Source organism: Pinus tabuliformis, chromosome 5_2 (genome assembly GCF_031772625.1).
Source record: "Pinus tabuliformis cultivar Carrire ecotype Pingquan chromosome 5_2, CPIR1, whole genome shotgun sequence".
Taxonomy (NCBI): Eukaryota; Viridiplantae; Streptophyta; class Pinopsida; order Pinales; family Pinaceae; genus Pinus; species Pinus tabuliformis.
In genome coordinates, this window is record NC_142306.1 from 1,003,316,731 (window position 1) to 1,003,335,762 (window position 19,032).

At 37.7% G+C, this 19,032-nt stretch overlaps 1 protein-coding gene across 1 annotated transcript; it reads left to right on the forward strand.

Moving 5' to 3' along the window:
* The first annotated feature begins 15,024 nt into the window (after window positions 1-15,024).
* On the forward strand, window positions 15,025-18,029 carry LOC149162673 (small ribosomal subunit protein eS25). The gene is made up of 4 exons (XM_089437339.1): window positions 15,025-15,234; window positions 15,431-15,505; window positions 15,613-15,747; window positions 17,679-18,029. Exons 1-4 carry the CDS (start codon window positions 15,232-15,234, stop codon window positions 17,790-17,792), a joined length of 327 nt encoding a protein of 108 aa, XP_089293465.1. The 5' UTR covers window positions 15,025-15,231; the 3' UTR covers window positions 17,793-18,029.
* The last annotated feature ends 1,003 nt before the right edge of the window (window positions 18,030-19,032 follow it).

A 19,032-nucleotide genomic window follows, 5' to 3' on the forward strand; every position in this document is an offset into this window, starting at 1 on the left:
CTTAATTGTGTGAACTGGGTATTTTTGTGGCTCATTGGGGAGCTGTGGGGTTAATGGGGGAATTGGGAAGAAGCGGGAAAGGTAACAGGTAATTTTAAATTGAGTCTCGAGCCTTGAGCCCCTCTAGCATACGAATACAGGTTGTGCAAAGTACAATGAAAAGACAGGGCAAGTTTCACGATGCCAAATTCATTAGGAGTTTTCTGAGTTCAATGGCAGGTCTATTTGTCTATGCAAACGGAAACCGTAACGGAGATGTAAGAGGGCCCCACTGGCCACGTCAACAGGCGCATCGAACCCGCAATCGAGTTAAGCTTGGCAGTGAACTGGGTGGTTCACTATATATCTGTAGATAGATGATTGTATGTATTATCATATAGATTTTACCTATAATATATCATCATGTTTTTTTTTCACTAAAAAAATACTAATAACAATCTAATGCCCTCTTCCTTTCAGGTATGACAATTTGAAATTTATTTGATCTCTTTTTCTATTTTAAGGGTCAATTTCACTTCATGTTCGTAAGGTTGACCCTAATTTCTTGATTAATTTACACTTACTAAATTTGAGGTGAGGCTGATATCTTTTGAGTGTCAGCAATGCTATTCCGAAGTGCTTCCATGTTTAGTTGGCATCTTTGAGTAACCAAGATACTATTATTATGTCACTTTCAGCTTAAATTTTTCAAATATACTACACACTTTCTATTACCAATATTAATCTCTCTTTAATCATGATATTTTATTACAACTTGCCAACATTTCGATGATTTTATTAGAAGTTTTAATTGATAATTTGAGTATAATTTTCGCTCAATTATCCTTCTTTTTTTAGTTTTATTAGTCATTCTTTGTGCCTAATTCTTGGCTCATTATAGTGTGGCTTTTTGGGGAATAATCCCCATCATTTAATCAAACACACAAAATCTTGCTCCAAAATATTTCAATATTTTTTTTTTACTAAATATTTGTAAAATGAATAAAAACTTTATCCTATAGATATGTTAAAATTAGTAAAGACATAAATATTTCTAAGTGAAAGTTGAAATATTTGAAAATATTAATTTGATGTTGTTTTATATAAATAGTGTAACTAGCATACCATGTAAAAAACAACATTAAAACTAATATTAATATTAATGTTAATATTAATGATGATGATGGTGGTGGTGGTTAATGTCCATTGAGACCAAAGCTTGGAGAGAAGCCTCCGGAGCTCATTGTGATTTTGACAAGGTAAAAGGCTAGGAAGGTCAGTATTGCAAGATTTTGAAACTGAGATCTAATGTGGTTGTAAGCGGGGCGCTCTAAGAGGAAGTGATTTTCATCCTCGATGTTCGTATTCTCACAGAGATGGCAGAACCTTTCCATCCATGGTGCTTTAGGAACTACCCAACGACCCGTTTCACTATGGAGCTCATGAGAGTTCGTTCTAATCTTGGCTATATTAATTTTCTTCTTTGAGCTAGTTAAAACAGAGAGATACTTTTGATCTTCTAGGGTGAGGTTGATGAATATTATTAATATGAATATTATTATTATTAAATCTAATATTATTAGATTTAATAAGTTTACATTAATAATTTGAATAAATGTTTACATGTGGAGGGATTTGATCCCTCTGGATACATGATAGATCCAAAGATAGATAAATCTAGGCTTGTGTAACCTATAGCTATGATACTATATATAACGTCTTTAACGTCTAAAACAAAAAACCAATCAGTTTTACTAAAATAACTTTTATATATATATAAAACAATTTAAATTCTTCCTTCCTCTTAAAAAATAACTATATATAATATCATAAATATATATAATTAAACTATATATTCCATATATATATATATATAGTAAATAAACTTACATTTATATATTTCAAAGGCATTCCAATGGCTATAACTGAAAACCACTTACATAAAAAGCATTTTTTCATATAATTCATTTTTTTAATTAAGTTATTTGGAAATAATAGAGAAAGCAATCTTTCAAGATATTAATATCCTTAAAACTTTTATCCTAAACAAAATTTTAAAAGAAATATAACTAGTCCTCTGAACTCCCCAAAATAATACAATTTATCATCAATTATTCACATAAAAAGCAATAATTTTAATTTAATTTTAAAATAAAAACCAAAAAATTATCATCACCATTTTGGTTTAGAGCACAATAAACACAACCACTTTTTCCCCATGTAATTACAATAGTGCTCGTCTTCTGCGAGTCGTTTTCTATCATCTTTGTTTAATACGTTATGATTTGTCATTACCTGAATATATGAGTAAGATTAAGTGAGTCGTTTCTGATCATCTTTGTTTAATTCTTTGTGATTTGTCACTACATGAATACATGACTAGCGATTGTCCCAAAAAGGTACAAAGAGAGGCTAATAGACTTATGAAGTTGGAATTGTTGAATTTTTATAAAAGGTCGGTCCACCTTCTGGGCTGCTATTGATATTGTACAGCTTATTAAATCTGAAATAGAGTAAACGATATAGGAGACATAATAGACTGGGAATGTAAGTTCTTTATACTAGAAGCGAAAAAGAGAACAGAGCAGCGTGTAAACGCAGAAGAACATAATAGTAGCAAATAACAAAGAAAACAGTAGTGATTGTTATCACCCCAAGAAACTCTCCTAGGTTGTATCTCGGAGATGCTCGGGAACATTACAAACTCAACAAAATGTTGGAAATGGATGAATGGAAGGAATGATGCTTGTTCAAGCCAGATAACCACTTCTACTATGCTTAACTCCAGACATGGGTGAACACCCCCAGACTACAAGGCTTTAGACCACAAATTACTCACAGTTTGAGGATTAGGTGAACATGGAGAATACTGACCACACCAGCAGATGCACAAGACCATGTGATGGCCGGTTGCAACCAGTAAAGAGGTCTGCAAATCTATTTCCTAATGCATAGACAGGATGACAGCTCTCTGGCACTAAGTAAACAGAAGCCTGAATAACACATTCATTGACACATACAAGATTTTAACACAGAGGTAGGATGACAGCTCCTCTAATGCTAAACATCAGGAGTACATGAAAAATGCATAATAGGCACAACCTAGAATAGAATAGAAGTGGAAAGTGAGCAAATAACAACAAAAGAAGCTTGTATTAGCTGAAAATGAAGACTAGACGCTGCAAGTATCAAAGTAGTTACAGTCTCTAGAAGTTGAACCTTACATCAAAACTACAACCATCAACCTTGATTACATCTGTTTTCTGGGTATATATAGAGTTTCTTTACAAAATGTTTTGCTATTTTAAGCGGGGAGGGATCATAATGGACCACCAACCGCTTTAACTCTCTGATTGCATCTCTGCTACAATCTGCTTGCTTCAATGAACAAAATTGATCTTCTTGGATGCTCTACTGTACTTCTCGAGCAGGTGGAGTGTTATATGGAAGGAGTTCCATAACTGATAAATGTGTGTATCTGCTCAAGGATGGTCCTTTCCCTTCTCGGCCATCCTGTTTGTTGAATGCGGTGCTTGAAGATTAACTGCGCAGAGTGTTGAATACTAGCCACCTTCTTCCTTCAGATGCACGGGACAGGCTATGGATGAGCTGACTGCATGGCGGAAAAGATATCAGCTGTTGGATCAGGTGAATGAAGGGTAGAGATCTGTTGGCGAGAAGAATTGAGCGAAAGCAGGAGCAGACAAACGTGAGCCGTTGGATCAAGTGCGGACAGATCCAACGGTGATCGGGCAGAGAAGATACACGGGAGATAACGAGTGGGGACGGGCGAATGGGCGGTAAGCGGTATGTATCGCACCGCTTTTGGTGGGTGAGAGGTAAAGGTACGAGGGCGAGCGATGCGAGTTATCGGGCGACGCGTGGCAGATAGGAACGAGCGAAAACCGCTTTATCGCGAGCTAACGCGCGGGCGGTTTGTGAACGCGGGAGGAGCGAATGCCATTGGATCGAATGAATAGATGGCGGAGATCTCTCGGCAGGAGGTATCGGGAGATATGAGAGCGAAAAGGGCGTGGGCCATTGGATCTTGTCGGGACTGATCGGACGACGGAGGAGCGATCGCAATATCGCATCGACGGAAGTCAAGGGGTTTGGGCCTTATACACACATGGATGCGATTGCGATCAACGACTAAACTCGGACTCGATAAGGAATTAACTGCTTTTAATATCGCATCGGTGGAAGTCAAGGGGTTTGGGCCTTTACGCTGGGCGATTTGCAATAGCGATTAAAGCCCGGACCCGATGCTACATTACAACATGACTTAACCTGTCATCGCATCCGTCGCAGGTCGCAAGCCGAGAAGTCTTGCCACATGAAAGTGTCGATTGCGATGGAGCTATGGACCCGACGGAGTCATTAACAACAGTTTATAATCATATCGCATCCACTAGGGGCAATCGGTAATCGGCCATCGGCGATGTTATAGACATGACTTATAAAAGACCTCCTGAAAGCTGCGATTGCGATTGCGATTGTGACGTGGCATGTGGGACCTGAGGGAAAGCGGGTTTATACAGGGTTACAGAGGTAAAATGAAGATCGCAGGAGTATGAGAATATAGGCAGAGTGAAGGGGAAAAACAGAGGCAGCGGGGTGAAAGGGAGTAAGCGAGGTGAAGGAGAAGGAGGATGATAACCGGTGCAGACCTCTTCTGAGCAAGAAACCAGGACCGAGCTTACTTCCACTCTTTGAAAATCAGCAACATGTAGCAGAGCTAACACTGGCTCCTTCTGGGGATGAGATCCTCCCTGTGAGGTCTCAAGAACTGCAGACCAATGCCTTCATACAAAACAAGCTTAAAAACATTGCCTAGTATTCCATTGGGCATGGAGTCTAATTAAGTCTACGCTAAAACCTGTAAAAGAACATGCTTACAATCATTAAGGCTCGAAAACCTTAAACAATATAAATCTTCAAAAACTGGCCATCTACTGGACCATCAAAACTGTTTCTCCTCCTCTCGGCCGGCCTATGAGCCGGTTCATCAAAGATCTGCAAAATTGGATTTATTTGATCCTCTACCTCAAAAAGTTTCGGGCATTTGACCTTATCAGGTAGAGATGGCTTATACTTCATCCCCTCTCTGTATGCTCTCATCCTTGGATGTTCTTCATGGGAGCCTTTGTACACCTGCTGAATAATAACAATTGCTGTGTACTTGTCTATGTCGTTTGTGGCCTGCACAATCAATATGAATGGTGAACCACTGTACTCTTGTGTGGGGGACACAAAGACTTCATCTGCTCCTGCATCTTTCTTAGAACAGTCCACATCCAAGGAGGTGTCCAGAAACTGTGCATCCTCTTCCTCTGTGATCTGGCAAACTGCCCTTTCAAGCTGTGTGGAGGCCAACTGGGCAGGCTTCGGAATATCAAGACTGAGATTATCCATATCAGCCTTGGGCATTGAATTATGACTGGCTCCAGTGTTCTGGGGGCAATTATGTAGGATTGTCTCTTGAGCAGACAGAGAAACATAAGATGATGGGGAGTTGATTTCACCCTTTTTGATCACTAGGCTGGGGATAACAGCAGGTTGGTCAATTTGCAGATCTACATAGTCATTAGAGGCTTGGCTGGCTTCGGGCTCAGATTCTTCGAGGATGGTGGGACCTGCTGCTGATAAGCTTTTTGTTCTGCAAGTACAACAAACTCACGAGCAGTGCCTCTCGATAATGACTTTTCATAGGCAACTCGGGTTAAGAAAGGGGCACTGCCCTTATCTTCCATACCATGGACCTCATCCTCTTCTTCAAAACGCTCTTCCTCCATGACTATACTCTGAAAAAGGGTCTTCACCCTTTTGTCTTCATTTGCATCTTTGTTTCTTTGCAAAATCTGCAACTGCTCCTTTGCTCCTCTATATAGATTTGGCTTTGGAAGAGCAAAGGTACTAGGAGCTCCTGCTTCCTCAGAATGCTACTCAGCCTTTAATTTGGAAACTTCAGAGGCTAATGACTCTAACATCCTGGCCATTTTATCGATCTTAAGATCTGAGGATGATGAGAGCTCTCCTCCCTGTCTTCTCCTATCAACATCACCTCCGAGCCTCTCTGCAGCTATGATGTTTGATTCTACTTCAAAGGCTGCATCTTGCATATCAGCCAAAGAATCACATCTTCTTTCCCTGAGTAACAAACAGAAACGAGAATCGAAGGCATTGGCATAAGTAAGCATAGCAGAAGTAGGGGTAGGTTTCACTTCATATGGTATTCTGCTGTACAAATGGTTGAATCTCTTGTTGAAATCAGATAGCAGTTCACCATTTTCCCTCTGCAAGTTCCCAAATTCAGTATGATAATAAAGCAGATCTTTCTTATCCCCCCAATGCTTTAGGAACACATCATATAAGGCCTCAATGTCTACTATAGACCTAGGGGTTAATTCTCTGAACCATTTTCTAGCTTCTCCATCTAGGCTTTGGACAAAAACCCTCATCCACACATCATCTTCATTAATATCTAGATTATCAGCATAGCTATAAAAGGACTCTAGATGCTCTTTAGCTGATACTCCCTCTGTACCAGTAAACTTAGGCATATATTTCTGATAATCTCCTGCAGGCATGGCATTTAAAGGAACAGGCAAGACCAAGGGTCCATATCTAACAGCTATGATTCTTTCCATCTTTGTGGGTGCCTGCTGGCCTGCCATGACTGGGAAAGGTGGAAGGGTACTGGTCGTTTGGATGATAGAAGGCTGAGAAACGATCAACAAAGCAAGAGGGCACTGATGGACTGTACGAGGGACTTATTGAACAAGGAGCTCTATGAATCTCTGAAGGTATTTCTTCACTAGCAGAGATACATGGGATTTTTTGGGCTTACCTGATCTTGATGCTCCTTTTTGCACAGTTTTCTTCGGCTTAACAATCTTCTCAGGTTCAGGCATTGGGACAGCTGGTGATTTCTGAGGATTTCTTCGAGTATGTCTCACAAACTGAGTTAGAAATGCAATGTGGAGTCGCCAAAGGTTGGTCTTCCTCCAGTAGAGTCGCTAGATAAATGATTACAACCAGAAATGTGTCCAAACTCTGTCTATCATCAAAGCATGGAACTGTGTCGTTCTCTCAGGGAAGCTGAGCTTCAATCTCCTCTCCTTGGCAACGGCGCCAATTAATGTTATCAGCCCAAGAAACTCTCCTAGGTTGTATCTCGGAGATGCTCGGGAACATTACAAACTCAACAAAATGTTGGAAATGGATGAATGGAAGGAATGATGCTTGTTCAAGCCAGATAACCACTTCTACTATGCTTAACTCCAGACATGGGTGAACACCCCCAGACTACAAGGCTTTAGACCACGAATTACTCACAGTTTGAGGATTAGGTGAACATGGAGAATACTGACCACACCAGCAGATGCATAAGACCATGTGATGGCCGGCTGCGACTAGTAAAGAGGTCTGCAAATCTATTTCCTAATGCGCAGACAGGATGACAACTCTTTGGCACTAAGTAAACAGAAACCTGAATAACACATTCATTGATACATACAAGATTTTAACACAGAGGTAGGATGATAGCTCCTCTAATGCTAAACATCAGGAGTACATGAAAACTGCATAACAGGCACAACCTAGAATAGAATAGAAGTGGAAAGTGAGCAATTAACAACAAAAGAAGCTTGTATTAGCTAAAAATGAAGACCAGACGCTGCAAGTATCAAAGTAGTTACAGTCTCCAGAAGTTGAACCTTACATCAAAACTACAACCATCAACCTTGATTACATCTATTTTCTGGGTATATATAGAGTTTCTTTACAAAATGTTCTGCTATTCTAAGCGGGGAGGGGTCATAATGGACCACCAACCGCTTTAACTCTCTGATGGCGTCTCTACTACAATCTGCTTGCTTCAATGAACAAAATTGATCTTCTCGGATGCTCTGGTGTACTTCTCGAGCAGGTGGTCCATAACTGATAAATGTGTTTATCTGCTCGAGGTTGATCCTTTCCCTTCTTGGCCATCCTGTTTGTTGAATGCGGTGCTTGAAGATTAACTGCGTAGAGTGTTGAATACTAGCCACCTTCTTCCTTCGGATGCACGGGACAAGCTATGGATGAGCTGATTGCATGGCAGAACAAATATCAGTCGTTGGATCAGGTGAATGGAGGGCAGAGATCTGTTGGTGAGAATAATCGAGTGGAAGCGGGAGCAGACAAACGTGAGCCGTTGGATCAAGTGGGGACAGATCCAACGGTGATCGGGTAGAGAAGATGCACGGGAGATAACGAGCGGGGACAGGCGAGTGGGCGATAAGCGGTATGTATTGCACCACTTTTGGTGGGTGAGCGGTAAAGGTACGAGGGCGAGCGATGCGAGTTCTCGGGAGACGTGTGGCAGACAGGAACGATCAAAAACCACTTTATCGCGAGCTAACGCGCGGGCGGTTTGTGAACGCAGGAGGAGCGAATGTCATTGGATCGAATGAATAGACGGTGGAGATCTCTCGGCAGGAGGTATTGGGAGATATGAGAGCGAAAAGGGTGTGGGCCGTTAGATATTTTCGAGACTGATCGGACGGCGGAGGAGCGATCGCAATATCGCATCGGCGAAAGTCAAGGGGTTTGGGCCTTATACACACATGGATGCGATTGCGATTAACGACTAAACCCGGACCCGATAAGGAATTAACTGCTTTTAATATCGCATTGGCAGAAGTCAAGGGGTTTGGGCCTTTACGCTGGGTGATTTGCGATAGCGATTAAAGCCCGGACCCGATGCTACATTACAACATGACTTAACCTGTCATCTTATCCATCGCAGGTCGCAAGCCGAGAAGTCTTGCCACATGAAAGTGCCGATTGCAATGGAGCTATGGACTTGACGGAGTCATTAACAATAGTTTATAATCATATCGCATCCACTAGGGGCAATCGGCCATCGGCGATGTTACAGACATGACTTATAAAAGACCTCCTGAAAGCTGCGATTGCGATTGTGACATGGCATGTGGAACCTGAGGGAAAGCGGGTGTATACAGGGTTACATAGGTAAAATGAAGATCGCATGAGTATGAGAATATAGGCGAAGTGAAGGGGAAAAATGGAGGCAGCGAGGTGAAAGGGAGTAAGCGAGGTGAAGGAGGAGGACGATAACTGGTGCAGACCTCTTCTGAGCAAGAAACTAGGACCGAGCTTACTTCCACTCTTTGAAAATCAGCAACATGTAGCAGAGCTAACAGTGACATCAATAAACTCAGCAGTAGCAGTTACGACTCAGTAATAATAGTAGAAATTCCATCAGTATTCAGCTGCACATTTGATAGCACATTTTAAAGCACAAATCTAAACCTGATAGTGTGCTAATAGTAGCAAATAACAAAGAAAACAGTAGTGACATCAATAAACTCAGCAGTAGCAGCTACGACTCAGTAATAACAGTAGAAATTCCATCAGTATTCAGCTGCACATTTGATAGCACATTTTAAAGCACAAACCGAATAAAGTGCAGCAATAGTTACTGGCAACAATAATTGAATTTGAAATCCATAATAGATAAGAACAAATATCAAAGCCATTCAGGAATGACAACTAATCATAACCAAAGAAGTGATTCCTCATGCATGTTTCTAGTAGTATTAACCATCCATGTATCATAACTGATAATTTGATAAGCTATAAGCATCATTGATATTTGATCATTTTAAGGACCATTTCAGCATAAGCATAAACTAGGTCATACAACATTTTTGTGAGCCATGTCCATATGAACAGTGAATAAAGTGGTTTTCTTGAGGGCTATAGCGGGACTTAATAACAGTGTGGGTGAAGTGAGCAACTTCATGGCACATAAAGATAGATCACACCTTGATAGCAAAGCTCGACCAAAATCATAGATCAAACCTTCAGAGTAGACATTGAGATCTAATGTTTATAGATCAGACCTCAAGAGCAGATCTCGACAAAAGGATAGATCAGACATTGACCAAGAATAAAGTTTCACATTTTAGCCTTTAGGCACTTAAGGTTTGGGGAACTTTTCATTAAAAAATCAATTTTGGGGGGGATCAGGGGGTCAAAATAGCGCTGGAAGTTTGGAAACTGTTTCAAATTTCAAGATCCATTTCCTTTTCGATGGGATCTGAAATTAGGAATGGAATTCTTCTACAGGAAGAACAGGGGATTTCATATCAGCCATTGCTGAATCAAATAAAAAAATTCTTGATTTGTTCAAATTTAGTTGTGAAGCTCTGAAGATTATACTCATGCATTGCACCGAGCACTAAAATATATATTCAATCTTTGATGCTCAGATCTGAAATCTTAAATACTACATGTTATGCTAGGCTTGGTCACAACTCATATGCAGTAAATGAATGAAAGGAAAATCAAACCATCCCAAAATGAGGTGTATCAAACCATTTCAACATAAAATCCAGTTGGTCCAAAATTTTGTAGGTTTGTTTTTGAAAAATGTTATGAAATTACATTCGTCGGATGTTCATTCAAGCTTTTTCTGTTAACTTCTTTTCGCTGGAACATTCCAAAACTTAATAAAAGATAAAAAATGAGCTTGTTCTTTCTCAACTTCATCAAATCTTAAAAAAAATACCTCTACTCATGTAATTACTCATAAACTTACCAAACAAAATTAAAAACTCGCATATCCTTTCCTCATAAACTTGCTAGAAAAATTTAAAAATCTCATTTTCTGTGCTGGAAAATCTAGAAATTAAGTTCGTTCAAGGGCCTGAAGCATAGCCTTGTATCAGTGATTCCAGGGTCATTGTTCGCTTAATTCAATAGGCTCCCTTAGGCTCCAACAATAAGTCATCTAAAGTTATATTTTTGCTTACCACACACTATTTGGATAAAATGTTTTGGTTTATTTAGTTATATCTTTTACAAACACTCACAATAAGATTGATTTTTTTTATTTTTTTTTTATTTTTTTTAAATTGATATATAAACTATTTTTTTTAAGAAAAAATTGTAATTTTTATTAATAAATAAAAATATCATCCTATTTTTTCATAAAGATGCACTCAAAAAAACCTTGTAGAGCCATCATCCTAGAAAATATGATTAATGCTAACCATATGATTATACTGCATCGCAATGAAGACCAGGGTTTCGAAAATAAGATAATATTTTTGAAATAACAAAATTTCGGTTTAACTTTTGTTACATATGATCGCACTTCAGCGAAAACTTGAAATTCTCCGTTTCGATCCGACGAATTCCAGGTTTTCATGATAAGAAGGAAGATAAAATTTTTAGAAATTTTTTTATTTTGGGCAGGTTAATGGAGTTGAGTTAATTGGGTAATAAACATTTTTTTAATTATAGAGTTAATAAAAATTTGTCAGAAATTTGAAGCATGAGTTGAATATGATTCAAATAACTTTGTGGAGAATTTATAACTCAAATCTATGATTCTAACAAATACCTATCTCATTCTGAAGAAATTTTACAGAAAAATATGCGGTTCCTCCAAAATATATAACAAATAATTTATAAACTAAAGCAAAGCAAATTTTATTATAATTTATGCATAGCAGAACCCGTTCATATAGATTTTGTCTAATCCCCAATGAAATTCTTAAAAATTTGAAAATTTCATCACAGTTCTGGAAAGATGAGACGTGATTTTTCTATATCACCAAAATTCTAGCAAATTTTCCACAGTATTTGGCCTCTCCAAGCAAATCCATCGGTTAAAAAGGATTATTTGTTTCACAATACATTTGTTCGCAGACTATAAAATCAATGGACTTGTAAGAAAATAAAAGGGTTTTACCTTTAATTCTATTTAAATAGCAGACCATAAATGTGGGAGGCTTGGTTAAGGGCTGCCTTCCATGTCTGGATGCATTCCACCGCGACTCTGCCTTTGTGTTGGTGTTCTTCAAAGGCTTTAGCGTAATGTCCACTCTCAATGTAACGAAGGTCTTTAGGCTCAACGTCACAAAACACATGAATTATCTTCAAGTTATGCTTGTGATATGATCTCAAAATCCAACGCAGCTCTTCTAAACACCAAGGGGATTCAGCATAACGCTCAGTAAAAAGGGCAATATGAACTGACACACTTTGAATGGCTCCGAGGATTGCAGGGGATAGAGTATCTCCCATGTGAAGTTCCTTGTTATCCAGAAACACACGCAGCCCATGACAATTTGTGAGGCGATGGTAGATGAAGTTCAGTGCTTGCCAAAAGCCAGGGAAGAAGAAGAAGAACAACAACTGGGAGGGAAAAAGTAGTAAAAATATCTTCAAAAGTGACATAAAAGAATGAGAAAAAGCAATAAGGCAACTCAAAGGGCCAGGTTCAATGCACAGCAAACTTAGGAGGTGAAAAGAAGGCAACTCATATATTTGGAAAAAGCAGTGAAAGTGCAGTGCATGCTTGCCAGATGACACTTCATTCAAGCTTTTTCTGTTAACTTCTTTCCACTGGAACATTCCAAAACTTAATAAAAGATAAAAAATGAGCTTGTTCTTTCTCAACTTCATCAAATCTTAAAAATACCTCTACTCACGTAATTACTCATAAACTTACCAAACAAAATTAAAAACTCGCATATCCTTTCCTCATAAACTTGCCAAAAAAATTTAAAAATCTCATTTTCTGTGCTGGAAAATCTAGAAATTAAGTTCGTTCAAGGGCCTGAAGCGTAGCCCTGTATCAGTGATTCCAGGGTCATTGTTCGCTTAATTCAATAGGTTCCCTTAGGCTCCAACAATAAGTCATCTAAAGTTATATTTTTGCTTACCACACACTATTTGGATAAAATGTTTTGGTTTATTTAGTTATATCTTTTACAAACACTCACAGTAAGATTGATTTTATTTTATTTATTTATTTATTTTTTAAATTGATATATAAACTATTTTTTTTTTTTTTTTTTTTTTTAAATTTGTAATTTTTATTAATAAACAAAAATATCATCCTATTTTTTCATAAAGATGCACTCAAAAAAACCTTTTAGAGCCATCATCCTAGAAAATATGATTAATGCTAACCATATGATTATACTACATCGTAATGAAGACCAAGGTTTCGAAAATAAGATAATATTTTTGAAATAACAAAATTTCGGTTTAACTTTTGTTACATATGATCGCACTTCAGCGAAAACTTGAAATTCTCCGTTTCGATCCGACGAATTCCAGGCTTTCATGATAAGAAGGAAGATAAAATTTTTAGAAAGGATGCTAGTATTGTGAAATTTTGTTTTGGGCAGGTTAATGGAGTTGAGTTAATTGGGTAATAAACAGTTTTTTAATTATAGAGTTAATAAAAATTTGTCAGAAATTTGAAGCATGAGTTGAATATGATTCAAATAACTTTGTGGAGAATTTATAACTCAAATCTATGATTCTAACAAATACCTATCTCATTCTGAAGAAATTTTACAGAAAAATATGCGGTTCCTCCAAAAATATATAACAAATAATTTATAAACTAAAGCAAAGCAATAATCTATGCATAGCAGAATCCGTTCATATAGATTTTGTCTAATCCCCAATGAAATTCTTAAAAATTTGAAAATTTCATCACAGTTCTGGAAAGATGAGACGTTATTTTTCTATATCACTAGAATTCTAGCAAATTTTCCATAGTATTTGGCCTCTCCAAGCAAATCCATCAGTTAAAAAGGATTATTTGTTTCACAATACATTTGTTCGCAGACTATAAAATCAATGGACTTGTAAGAAAATAAAAGGGTTTTACCTTTAATTCGATTTAAATAGCAGACCAGAAATGTGGGAGGCTTGGTTAAGGGCTGCCTTCCACGTCTGGATGCATTCCACCGCGACTCTGCCTTTGCGTTGGTGTTCTTCAAAGGCTTTAGCGTAACGCCCACTCTCAACGTAACGAAGGTCTTTAGGCTCAACGTCACAAAACACAGGAATTATCTTCAAGTTACGCTTGTGATATGATCTCAAAATCCAACGCAGCTCTTCCAAACACCAAGGGGATTCAGCATAACGCTCAGTAAAAAGGGCAATATGAACTGACGCACTTTGAATGGCTCCGAGGATTGCAGGGGACAGAGTATCTCCCGTGTGAAGTTCCTTGTTATCCAGAAACACGCGCAGCCCATGACAATTTGTGAGGCGATGGTAGATGAAGCTCAGTGCTTGCCAAAAGCTAGGGAAGAAGAACAGTGCTTGCCAAAAGCCAGGGAAGAAGAAGAAGAACAACAACTGGCAGGGAAAAAGCAGTAAAAATATCTTCAAGAGTGACATAAAAGAATGGGAAAAAGTAGTAAGGCAACTCAAAGGGCCAGGTTCAATGCACAACAAAACTAGGAGGTGAAAAGAAGGCAACTCATATATTTGGAAAAAGCAGTCAAAGTGCAGTGCATGCTTGCCAGATGACACTTCAAATCAATGGTTGAAAGTGTCTCACTTGATCGAATGGTTCAGGGTAAAAGTGTTGACGAAAAGTTGATACATAGGAAAGGCCTATCGACCTAATTAAGAACCACTAATTATGTGAAAACATGTGTTAAAAGTGACATCTATCCAACATTTCCACCATAATTCCGGTATATGTGATTTTATTGTTAAAAGTAACATCTGTCCAACATTTCCATCCTAATTCCAGTATACGTGATTTTATAAAATTCTATTTTATGAATAATTATGATTTTTTTATAGAAATTCTTTTTATAAATAATTATGTCTTTTAATTTGAATTTTAAAATTGAAAATTAATAATAATAAAAAGCTACTTATGAATAATTATTATTTTAATTAAAGTTTTTCCATTAAAAAAATATTTAAGCGATGAATTCGAAACCAATAAGTATAATTCATTATCAAAACCAAAAGTTATTTTCTACACTAAAACAAATCTACCAGAAATATAAAAAATTTAGCAGAGATGAAAATTTAGCAAAGATTTTGTCCCGTATTAATTCTCCTCTTCAACATCACCCATAAGTCGACTCCTTGTATTTTCCTTTATCGTTATTTCTTTATCGGGCCAGCTCATGTGACCACATTATAGAGGAGGTATAATGGTTCAATCCCGATAAACCCTACCCCACCGAAACATCAAAGCTTAGTGTTCACACCGGCTTTTATCGACCTAGGTTCGAGCTGGATTAGGGTTTTCAGTCTATAATATTCACTCCATCTTCTGCATTAGGGTTTTCAGTCTATAACATTCACTCCGTCTTCATTAGAACGCTGTTATAGCCTTGCGACCATCCCTGTGTTTCTCATCGGAGGAGACAAAACAGCGGCCATTTCATTCCCCTGTAACTTAAAATGGTTGGTGGCTATCTTTCTACCAGTATTCTGCAAATACAGTCAGTTTAATGCCCGTTTGGTCGGGTGCTGCTGTATTTTAGGATTTTTATTCTCATGTTCTCAGCGTTCATGGCAACCTATACCATAAAACTTATAACGGGTATTAAGGGTATGAGCTTTTTTATTGAATAATGGGGATTTTTGTGAATTTTTACAGGCACCGAAGAAGGACAAGGCTCCCCCCCCATCCTCCAAGCCTGCCAAGTCTGGCGGTGGCAAACAGAAGAAGAAGGTAGCATAAATCACAATGGAAGTTCCCTCGTCGTTAGTGAATAGTTTTAAGGTTCTTTTATTATTATATTTAAGAATTGACCCTTTCTAGCTTCTGTCACGGTGTAGAAATGGAGCAAAGGAAAGCAAAAGGAGAAGGTGAACAATATGGTGCTGTTTGATCAGGCAACTTATGATAAGCTTCTCTCTGAAGCGCCCAAATACAAGCTCATCACCCCTTCCATTTTGTCAGACAGGCTAAGGGTAAGTTATTGCATTTTTTTTCTCTTGATTTTTTGTGGGCTATTTTTCTTATAAATAAATCGTGAATCAAGCATAGATCCATTGTTAAATCAAAGCTGTTAATTCCAAAGAAGATAAATTTGTAACTTTGAAATGGATTACTTCAATTAATCTGTAGACTTCGAGTTGAGATCTACTATTTAGTTAAATCTGTGATTTCAAGTAGGTATTCTGTGTTATGTTGTACTGTAGGTTCAAACGTGTTTTAAAAGGTTCTATTCCTGCAAGCAGGGATTTTTGTTAGCTTTGGGGTTGGCTATGTCATTGTGGGTTGTAGTGAATTAGGAACCGATGAGGGTGGTTCAATAATGCATCAATAATGCAACCAATCAGGAACTTTGTCAAAGGGTTCCGTTTGAAACCTAGGCTTCACCAGCTCAAGATCAAATACTCTCATTCCCTGCAACGCCCAGATTATTAGGAACTTTGTCAAAAGCTAATCTCTATTGGAAGGAATTGCTGGAAGTAGTCCACCCTAAGCATTGAAACACAGTGAATGATAAAATCGTTCAGATATTGGAGAAAATTGTTGTCCTCTTTTTGAGGCTTGCATCCTGCACATTACCAGTGTTCTCTTTTTGTGAGGAAACATTCAAATGGACTTTCAAAGTGGAAATGGATTTGGGTACAAATATGTTCCTACAGATTTGGGTTTGGTCTAATGATTGGCAATGGGCATGCTTTTGCACGAGCGCCAGTTAAGCTTGACGGATGAGTCTCTCATGCAGATGAAGGCATTTTCTGTTATTGATTTATTTTTAACCCACCAATACTATTTTGTTATGTTCTGAACACCTCATCAATTCAGTACATCCTATGTATGCTACAGAGGTTTTCTAATAATTTTTAATTATAAAATTTGGAAGGCATCTTCGTTGTATTCTCTAGCTACTACATATCCTGAATCTTTCATGCCTGGTAAGTTGGCAACTATAATGTTGGAGAATGCTATTTCAATTTCTTCGGAGGTCATCTGTTTGGGGCAACTTGCAGTAGTAGCATGAATGATAATAATTACAATTTTTATAAGGTTTATACCCTGCATTGTTATTTATTTATTCGGAAGCTCTATAAATTTGCTCATGTTTCTGATGCTTTATGTTAATATGCTGCACTGAGTTTGTAGAAGTCTTGTTAATTCATGTTTTTTTGATTAGACAACGAAAATGTCATATGAGTTGAGACCAAGCTGGACAACCTAGTTTGAACAATAGCACCGCTCATAAAAATATGTTTGGCCTAAACATGTAACCTTAGTTGAGGTATTACTGGTGTCTTGTAAACAAAGGGTAAAAGCTAAAATAAAAGCTTCACTGGTTTCTTGATAGTCCTATAGGAATCACTTGTATGGTGAAAATAATGGAAAGAACATGAAATACAGTTTTCTGTCAATTAGACCATAGTGTGTATAACAGATTTGGGGGCTTGTCCTCTTCGAAATGAAAGTCGGCAAAAAAAAACATCCTTATCCTTTTCTTGAATATGATATTTGGTCTTGAAAATTTAGCAGCGGAGTAACATAGTGAATAATAGGCATGCCTGTCTCTTCTTTAAGCACTCTTTGTTTGACCTAGCTTTTCAAGAGACTGACTATTCGATATAACAATGCTTTTAAGATTATTGTATTTTTACTTGTTATTTTAATGTTTAAGCTAGTTCCATATTCCTGAAACGGTCCCAAGTTTATGCCCTTGGAAGACACGATAATATAGCATGTGCTCATGCACACACCTTTTCTTCTCCAATACAACATCTTCCCCTTTTACTGCCATTCTTCTGAAGTCGGTCAATTTAATCATGAAAAACAAGTAGAGTTGTTCTTTTCGATGAATATGACTTGGAGATAAGTACGTGGTTCTTATTAATTCTTCATGTGTTCTTTAATTTTTCAGATTAATGGTTCACTTGCCAGAAAGGCTATCAAGGATCTGATGGCACGAGGTTCAATCAGGATGATTTCTGCTCACTCAAGTCAGCAGATTTACACCAGAGCAACTAACACATGAAGCACATTTTTTTGAATGTTTTTGTATGGCAGTTGGCATTCGTAATTTTTAAAGCGGACATATAAGTTAGAGTTTGTAGTTCAAATGTGCCATCTCTTAGGTTAGCGAGAGAAAAGTGTAGACAATATTTGCGAAATACCTTAAATTCGGACGAGTGCTTATCATGTTTTTTTCAGCATAGCTGTTCTTGATGCAGTTATTTTAAATATTTCATTATGATTAAATTTTTTAATTTAATCTGTTGTGTGGGATGAATGTTTTCCTTGTCAAATTTTCCTTCTGTATTTCATGGAGTCATATTTATTCTATTGATCTTGATGTGAAAACTGTGAATAGCACCATCTCTGCTTAGTGATGGTGTTTGGGAAGAGGAGGATTCTTGGACCTCTACACTAGGAAATAAATGTTATGTTGGAACAATCGTTTTCTTACTGTAAAACTATCAATTTCCTTTTATTCGCATAAAAGAATGGCTAATGACACAATTGCCGGTAGTGGAAAATAGGGAATAGTTCTGTAGCATATGCATTGATATGATTACCACCCTTGCACGCAGGAAACAGTTCCACTCACCAGATCACGAAATTTTTTTAGAGACATTTGACAATGTCTTCGTGATTTTACCTTCTGTACAGTTCTACTCACCAGATTCCTAGATTCTTCAGAGATATTTGACGATATGCATTTTTAGTTGCAATGTTGTGTGTTTTTTTTGGGATTAATAAAGTTCGGCCCTGGGTCATGTCCAAGAATGACACTCAAATAGGGAGGGCGGGGAATTGAATCAGTGACTTCACATCTAGGAGTGCCTTAACAGTGCACCTGATCACTGTCTATACAGTGTTGACAATATGCATTTTTAGTTTCAATGTTGTTTGTGTTTTGTTGTTGGGATTAATAAAGTTCGGCTCTTGGTCATGTCCAAAGAATAACACTCAAATAGGGCGGGGGCGGGGAATTGAATCAGTGACTTCACATTTAGGAGTGCCTTAACAGTGCACCTGATCACTGTCTATCCAAGACCTTGTAGACCTTTTTAGTTGCAATGTTACACTACATATGACATCCTCTTCCCCTCCACGAGAAGACAAAGCCCTTGCAAATTTTTCACATAAAATAGCCATTGAATGTTTCTAGAAATGCCTGATGTTACCTGATTATCTGCTCTTTGTATTATTCAGAACGAGTCTGGTTTTGACAACATAGTTCAATAAATTGACACTCTTTCTTTCACCAATCC